Source organism: Aristolochia californica, unplaced genomic scaffold, assembly GCF_029961685.1.
Source record: "Aristolochia californica isolate CCGP_79_NKW_82.1479 unplaced genomic scaffold, dmAriCali1.0.hap1 SCAF_9, whole genome shotgun sequence".
Taxonomy (NCBI): Eukaryota; Viridiplantae; Streptophyta; class Magnoliopsida; order Piperales; family Aristolochiaceae; genus Aristolochia; species Aristolochia californica.
In genome coordinates this window covers 22,835,129-22,843,710 of record NW_027182290.1, presented here as the reverse complement: position 1 = coordinate 22,843,710, position 8,582 = coordinate 22,835,129, and the positions used below count along the sequence as shown (strand labels likewise).

At 38.5% G+C, this 8,582-nt stretch overlaps 1 protein-coding gene across 1 annotated transcript; it reads left to right on the top strand.

Annotated features, from left to right (window-relative positions):
• The first annotated feature begins 6,023 nt into the window (after positions 1-6,023).
• LOC137942212 (reticulon-like protein B9) lies at positions 6,024-7,295 on the top strand. The gene is made up of 5 exons (XM_068787915.1): positions 6,024-6,146; positions 6,272-6,452; positions 6,560-6,701; positions 6,789-6,858; positions 6,947-7,295. The coding sequence occupies exons 1-5, from the start codon at positions 6,041-6,043 to the stop codon at positions 7,114-7,116; spliced, it is 669 nt and encodes a 222-aa protein (XP_068644016.1). The 5' UTR covers positions 6,024-6,040; the 3' UTR covers positions 7,117-7,295.
• The last annotated feature ends 1,287 nt before the right edge of the window (positions 7,296-8,582 follow it).

Here is an 8,582-nt window from a genome sequence, read left to right as displayed (position 1 = left end):
GAAATCAAAGGTTAAGTAGTTGATTGCACGAGACCACTTCAAAATCAAATCCCATGAGAATTCCACCTAAGCAAAAAGGGTGGCATATAGTTGACATATGGCATTGTAGGAGGGTACCACCTAAACAAATGAGATGACAATATTTCAAATTTTAAATGGTGATAAGTAGGAAAGAGTTAAGTCATAGTGTCTACCTCACCTTACATGAAGAACTATTCAAAGGAGCAAATATTAGGGAAAAAAGGTAGTTAGTTAACCACTCCCTCCACCTTATAAATAGAACTCCTTTAGCCTTTTGAGAAAGGGGGATAAAAGTTTTATAGAAATGTCTCCAAAGTGTCAAAGAAATCTATTGGATCTCCCAAATCTCATAAAATACCAACAAAAATCTTGTCGTAACTTTGTCAAAATTCTCCTACAACCATCATAATCTTGTAAGCAAGCAAATAGTTTGTTGTAACTTGGTCATCCATATTAAGGCCTCAAACTTCAAGTTAGCCTAGAGTCACATCAGATTGTTGTAATAAAAATACCAACAAACAATCATCTTTGTTGCTACTATCTTTAGATCCACTACTATAATATGATGCCAATCTTTCCTGCCAAGCACCAAATTGAGGTTAGTTCTAAAACTAAAGCCAATCACAAAAGGTTGCAGTTTGCCCGTGAAGTCATTCAAGGTTCTGATCAGGTTCACGCACGAGGATCGAATTAGAGGAGCAAATTGAAGATAAGACATTCTACCATTTAAAATCTTGTAATATTTTTTTTTATTGTACTTACATTCACGCCCCTTAGCATATCGATTCCCCTTTGTGCATCGATACAAAATATAATCATTTTTATGTTGTTATATTGACTTTGCACTTTCTTGGATTACCGTAACATCCAAAGGAAGGGAGGGAGGGGGAGGGGGGAGAGGGGAGGGTGAGTCAAGTGGAATCAGGAGATGAACTTCAACTATATTACTCAGTTCATTTTATGACATCGTTAGTGGTGCACCCGTGCCTGAGTCATGTTGATGAATCAAATGAATCCAAAAATAACACCCCCGGTTTAATTTCTAGATTTCGGATTCTAAAGTGTTTTGTGAATCATCCAGATGAAGGGAGCGGGACGCGTCATCGTGGGAGGCCGAATTTTTTTTCTTTCTCTCTTGCTTGCTTCTCCCTCTCTCTTTTCCCTCTCAACCTCCCTCTCTTCTCCCTCTCGTTTTGTCCCGACGTCTCCGTCGCAGCACGCCGTCGTACTTTTTGGCCTGCCGACATCGAACATCATCTCCGTCACATACCACCTCCATAGCAGCCCTCGCAGCGCGCCCTTTCCCCTTTCGAAGCGCCTCCGTTGCAACGCCTGCAGCGAAGCGTCATCTCCATCGCAAGGCCGCCTCTATCGCAGCCCTCGCAGCGCCCCCCCAAGGCCACCTCCGTCGCAGAGCCCCCGTAGCAGCACCATAAGGAAGAAGACGCCGATTTAATTTTTCCTATGTTAGGAAAAATTAAACCACTGGTTCTGCCCGAGTCTCAGATCGGACCCATCCGAGTTCAGCCGAGTTAATCCAGGTCAACTCGGTTTAAAAAAAAATCTATGTTATTGTGGAAATATAATATTAATACTACATAAAAAATCCATCTTGTGTTATTAATAAAATATTATTTTTATTTATTCATTATATTTATTTATTTATCTATTTTTATAATTAATAAAACCAATGGTTTTAAATTTAACGGAAAAATATTATTAAGTAATAATACATAAAAATATATAGTGTGTTAAAGTTAGCATTTAATCAAGACTTTTTGTTTAATCATTTCTTTTTAAGTTAGAGTATATCATATGTTATTAATAAATTAATAACTTAATTTATTATATTCGTTGATGTTATTTTTAACTTTATTTTTTTATCTAATTAATCATGTGCACTGTTAATTGGCTCATTTAATTACTGTATTACTATACAATAAATTGCAATCATTAAATAATATAATATCTAATTTAATTAATTAGTATTTTAATATATTTTAATTATACATTAAATTACTTATTCGTGTAGTAATCATGTTTGTTTTACTTTGTTGGAAGATAGGGCCCAAGCCCACATGGCCAAGGAAGGCTCACATATCGAAGTGTGTTGGAAGATGGGCTCAAACCCATAAGACCAAGGAAGGCCCATACATCTAAGAGATATAGAAGACGGGCTCAAGGCCCACAGATCAAAGTGAAGGCACGTAGGCCCACACATGATGATGGCAGGATGGTAAATAAAGTGTAGAAATGGCATTGATGTAATTAGGTTAAAGACCTAAACCCTAAACCATAAGTTCAGAAGTATTATTATAATACAATAGTTTCATTAATCTATAAATATAGCTTCAGGGGGAGGGTTAGGCCATCCAGTTCATAACCTCTTCTTCCTCTGTTTTCTCCCACTGGATCTCTCTCCCTTTTTCTGTATGAGCTAAATCCATGGAGTCCTGAAAATCAACATGGTATCAGAGCTTTGATTTTCAGGATTCAAGAAATCCATTATTTTTCTTTTCTCATATTGATTCTTTCTTATAGTTGCTGGAATTCTTTTTATTTTTATTTTTGTTAGTCTTTTTCCGTCCTGCTTCAGTTGTTAGTATTTTTAGTTTTATAGTTGCATATTTGTCTTTGGCGTTGCTCTCTGGTATGGCTTCAAGGACTCTCGTTTATTGCTACTGCTCTAAATTTTTGAGACTCCGGTTGTCTCTCAGAAACCTTGTTGTCGTGTTTCATAATGGTTTTTTGTTGAAAGTATAGAATTCGTATCGTCGGAAGTATCTTGCTTTGGTGATCTCAGTTCATCAGTTCAGTGCACCATTGATGTCACCTACTAGTGGACGGAAACTCCCAAGCTTACTGCTGCAAACTCGGAGGTGTAATTAGCCAACTCAGAGCGTCGTCATTCCGAGTTGATCTTGTGATCTCATGAAATTCTGAGTTGCTCTATTTGCACTGCTGATTGATTAATGGCCGACCTTCTAATTCTGGAAGTTCGACGCTAAGAGGAAGAAGAAAGCATTGTTGCCTTCTCCACTGTTGTTGCTGATTAAATCTGTTGGATTGATTTTTATTTGGAAAGTTTACATTTCCGTATTCAAGATCTCTCTGCTAGCTCATGGAGGACGAAGGCACTAGCTAATTGATCTCGCTGTGTTGCTGTTTATGGACGGCGAACCGGCCACTCTACTATTCAGGGAAGAAGAATGCAGTTGCCAAATTATTTATTTTTGTTTCCTAAGTTAGGAAACCGAATCAAGCGTCGTTGTTGGGTTGGTTGTCATCCCTGTTCGAAAAGTTCCTCTGTTGATTCTCAGGGAGATATACTCTGTTGTAGTCAAAAAGTTTTCCTATGGTTTTTTGCTATGTTCGGTAGCGAGGAAGAAGATGACGATGTTGCCGATTTAAATTGTTTCCTCAGTTAGGAAACATGAATTAATCAAGCGTCGGTTCAGCACCTGCCGAGACCCAGACTCTCCCGAGTCAAGCCAGCGAACCGGACTGCCCTTCTAGCTGCTGTTGAGCAGCACCAGTCTACCGAGTCAACTCAGACTGAGTCAACTCGATCCAGATCAACTCGGGTCCGAATCAATTTGACTCGGGCCACTTATTTCTTGCCTCGGTATACATCTAGACCAAAGCTTATACATATTTCTACAGCGACTCGGATATATTGGTCTACTATTTGACTTGGCGCGACTCGGTAAATTTTTCTCTGGCTATATTATTATTTTGAAGAATTGACAGATTATTCTTTGGTCAGCATATTATTTGGTACGGATATGTGCATTAAATTATTTCATGGGTCATTTTGCAAGGATTATTTTGGTTCGTGTTATATGGGTCCAAGCCCATTTCAGCTGCTGTTATTGTGTCTATTTGGATAAGACATTATTATTGAAGAAGAGGTGGCCTCATACCATAATTTATTTGTCCCCGTAAAAAATATCAAAATGTTAACAATTGGGATTCCATGACGGAGGAACTTAATACCCCATAAAAAATATCAAATGTCAATGGTTGGGATTCCATGACGGAGGAACTTAATACCCTGTCAAAAATATCAAATGTCAATGGTTGAGATTCCATGATGGAGGAATTTAACACCCCCGTCAAAAATATCAAATGCCAATGGTTGGGATTCCATGACGGAGGCACTTAATACCCCCATCAAAAATATCAATTGTCAATGGTTGAGATTCCATGACGGAGGAGCTTAATACCCCCATCAAAAATATCAAATGCCAATGGTTGGGATTCCATGACGGAGGAAGTTAATATCCCCGTTAAAAATATCAAATGTTAATGGTTGGGATTCCGTGATGGAGGAATTTAATACCCCATATCAAAGGTTGGGATACCATGATGGAGGAACTTATTATTACATCTACGTAATACCCCCCTCCCCCAAAAAAAAAATAAAAAAATTGGCTAGTTGGGCCTCATGAATGAGAGCACCAACATGAAGGGGAGTATTGGAAGATATGGAGGACTCCCAATTTATACAAAAATATTTTATGCATCATTTGCGGCAAGCTAGGAGTTCATGATGTTCTCTCACCCCTAGCTTGATAGGGAGTGTTGGAAGATAGGGCCCAAACCCACACGACCAAGGAAGGCCCACATATCCAAGTGTGTTGGAAGATAGGCTTAAGCCCATAAGAACAAGGAAGGTCCATACATCCAAGAGATATAGAAGACAGGCTTAAGGCCCACAGATCAAAGAGAAGACACATATGCCAAACTACGATGATGGCAGGATGGTAAATAAAGTGTCATTTTATAGAGATGGCATTGATGTAATTAGGTTAAAGTTTAAGGGTTAAAACCCTAAACCCTAAATCCTAAGTTCATGGGTATTATTGTAATACAGTAGTTTCATTAATCTATAAATAGAGCTTCAGGGGGAGGGTTAGGACATCAAGTCCATAACCTCTTCTTCCTCTGTTTTCTCCCAATGGGTCTCTCTCCTTTTTTCTCTATGAGTTAAATCTATAGAGTCCTGAAAATGAACATACCTAATTTGGGGTTAAGGTCTTATGTTTTATTTAAGTATATTATTATAAGTTACGCATTCTCTTGTTTTTTATATTTTTCTCGTTTTGGGACACTAACATTGGAAACTGTTTTCTAGTGCACATGAATTCGTCCACACTAACACCAAATTTGAAGTTGAAGTTCATGTAGATGATTGAAATGAATTTGAATTTTGACGACTAACCCCCCCTCCTTAGAGCAAAAATAAAAAAAAAATAGTTGAATCCATTAAAAACATTTATCTCAATTATTTCATAATTCTAGTTAAACACACTAACAAGAAATCCATTTATTTTGCAATGTGAACAGTAAACTCTAGAAGTTTACATGTTATATATATTCTAATTACTCCACCGGTGACCTAATTCATCTATTCTTGTTCGCTTTATTATGCTTTTAATAGGTAAATTTGTTCACTTAACAAGAAAACTGCAAAAAATATCATTCTCCTTTTCCTGGTCTTGCGAACTCTCGGCAGGATCATTCTTCCTTACTGCGTTCAACACACCAATCGCCAAATATTAATATTCGACACTTTAAGAAAGCTTCTAGGAGTTATCTTAATCATGACCAAGTAGGCCGATCTAGTTGCTAATGTTAGACTTAAAAGGAAGCTTCTAAGTACGCCCACCCAGCGTACTTGTTACCTCGCAGGCCTAACTTGTTCGTCTTCTTCGATCCGTTGAAGCTACCGTTTGCCTCCCCTGAAACAAGTACCATTTTCAGGAGAACCCTTTCTCCCTTTCCGACCAAGAAAAGTAGTGAAGAAACAAAAGAATAGAACATGCAAAGTTGAATTTGTGGACAGAGGAATCTCAAGCCAAAGCCATTCCTTCCTTGACATCACTGTCTTGTCTTTCGTAGGCACTAAGCAGAGAACAACTGCCCTTATATATGATCTCGTTGACGCCATTCCTTTTCCCAATATACTTACTTGCTCGGCAAACCAAACTCCCGGAAACAACCAGTACCCAGAACTATGCCGACATTCTACACTTCTGATTCCGACGACGAGTCATCGCGAGTGCCGACCAAGCTCTTCGGTCGTCAGAGACATCTCCATGCCGTCTTTGGAGGAGGAAGAGGTATATAAGAAAATATGTACAACGGCCTGTTATGACTTGACTTTCTTCTTCTTCTTCCTTTAGTACTGGGTTTTTGTTATTTTGAGCATTGATGATGCTTGAAACTGTGTTGGGTGGGTTTACAGTTGCAGATGTGATCCTGTGGAGAAACAAGAACTTATCGGCCGCCATTTTGATCGGTTTTAGTTTGATGTGGTTTCTGTTCGAGGTGGTTGAATACCCTTTTTTAACTCTTATGTGCCACATCTCCATCACTGCTATGCTCTTGCTCTTCATTTGGTCCAATGGTGCTGCTCTCTTTGATAGGTAACATGTGCAATAGATTTATCTCAAGACGATCAACTCATGAAGTCTCTAACAGTTTGAAGTTTCATATATCTTCTGATCATTCGTTTGTTTTTCCTTCTCTTCAGATCTCCTCCCAAGATCCCCGAAATGATTTTATCTGAGTCGGCATTCCGGGAACTCTCTCTGGCTGTCCGTGCCGAGCTCAATCGGTTGTTATCGATCCTCAATGACATTGCAAGCGGAAAAGACTTATTTCTGTTCATTCTGGTACTCTGAAAAACTTGCTTCACTTTCCTTCTTTTCTCCCCTTTTCTACATCAATGGCAATTACTTGTTCTTTCTCCAAATCTTCAGTCAATCATCGTTCTGTGGATATTATCCGTGGTGGGAAGCTATTTCAGCTCTCTAAGCATCCTATACATGTGTAAGCATCATACTCTGTATTGATCGATTTCCTCTTCTCTTTCTGCTGCTTCGAGCAAGAAACATAATGTTTTGGCTGCGTTGAGCAGGCTACTTAAGCCTCCAAATACTACCGGCATTGTACGAGAGGTACGAGAAAGAAGTGGACCATCTCGCAAGCCAGGGAAGTCGGGACATGAGGAAGTTGTTCAAGAGATTTGATTCACAGGTCCTTAACAAGATACCAAGGGGACCAGTCAAGGAGAAGAAATACAAATAAGTAAACTCACCTACGTTCGTCTATAATATCATCCGAATTCAGACTGGTTGTCCATGGGATATTTTCTAAACTGTACATCCTTTGATATTTGATTTGATTCCACGAGAAAGTCGAATTCATTTGCTGCTAATTACTTTTTCTTGCAATGTAAAGTTATGGAAGGTCATTTAATTTGTTTCTTCCAATATCTTACGTGTTTGCATGGTCCATGTTCTAGTGGTAGGCGTGCCCTTGAACACTATGATAAAGTTAAATTTAAGAAATGAAGGCTTTTGGCCCCCTCAAAAAAAAAAAAAAAAAAACAAAGCCTCTTTAAGAGGATGCTTAATTTGGAACTACTTGAAGGAAGTATTCATATCCAAAAAGATTTATTGTGTATTTGGTCGTAATTATTGTGGGTGTACAAATGCATCGGTCCACAAAATAGTATGCCATTTACACCATGATAACACGAAAGAAAACTACTAGTAATTTTTGGTCCTATCTCTAGTTACCCTTGGATTTGATCCCCATTTAACAAATTTAGACCACTGCTGACTCAACTTTGATATTTTTAGTAATCCGAATTTGATGTTTGGATGAGAATTTTGGTCTCATGACATATTTGAGTTGCAACAAAATAATGATAGGAAAGATATGATTATTGTAACTCGAAGCAAAATTTTGGTAGAGTATTAGCGTTCGATATCTAGGATTTCTTCTCGAACTTAGAGACCCTTCAACTCTCCCTTTGTTCAGTTCCCCCCAAAGTGGCAAAGGAACTCACTATTTATAGAGGGGTGAGCGGTGGTTCAACTGCATCACCTTTATCTCCTTCATTCAATATCTTTACCAAGTCTTCAATTTGTGAGATTGCAATACTTGGTAGGATCAAGTCTTTACTCAATGAGATCATGACATATAGGGAAGTCAAGTCTCCATTACTTGAGATCATGACACAACGAGTAAAGTCTTCATTCTTTGAGATTGCAACATGTGGCAGAACTAAGTCCTCTACCATGTGACGGATGATATAGACCATATTATGCCATGTGGAGCTCCTACTGGTTTCACAAGTCACTTATATGCCAACTCTTCTACTTTTATGGTGCTTAAGTGGTATTTTCTTTTAATCTTGGTAGTGGCCTGATACAATTGACTTCATCTTGACCATCAAATGGGCTTGAATCTTGGTGGTCAATCCAGATTTTGGCCAAAGGTCTAATTTTAATAATTACCCAAATAACCAAGAAGAACCACCTATGGAGCCAAAAAACTATAGGTTAGTGGCTAATCATTTTGGCCCAGATGGCTTCTCTAGAGGGGGTTGAATTGAAATTTACGGTTCGTGGCTGAAGAACCACCCGTGGCAATACTAGAGGCAATTAGAATTTTATTAGCCTATACTAGTCACCTAAAATTCAAATTGTACTAAATGGATGCCAAAACTACATTCCTAAATGGGTACATTCAAGAGGAAGTATATG

What these genes read in the sequence shown, in the direction of transcription:
- LOC137942212 (XM_068787915.1), top strand. Translation starts at nt 6,041, where the DNA reads ATGCCGACATTCTACACTTCTGATTCCGACGACGAGTCATCGCGAGTG. An exon ending in CGTCTTTGGAGGAGGAAGAG is followed by an intron (nt 6,147 to 6,271) that starts GTATATAAGAAA and finishes GTGGGTTTACAG; the next exon opens with TTGCAGATGTGATCCTGTGG. An exon ending in TCTAAGCATCCTATACATGT is followed by an intron (nt 6,859 to 6,946) that starts GTAAGCATCATA and finishes TGCGTTGAGCAG; the next exon opens with GCTACTTAAGCCTCCAAATA.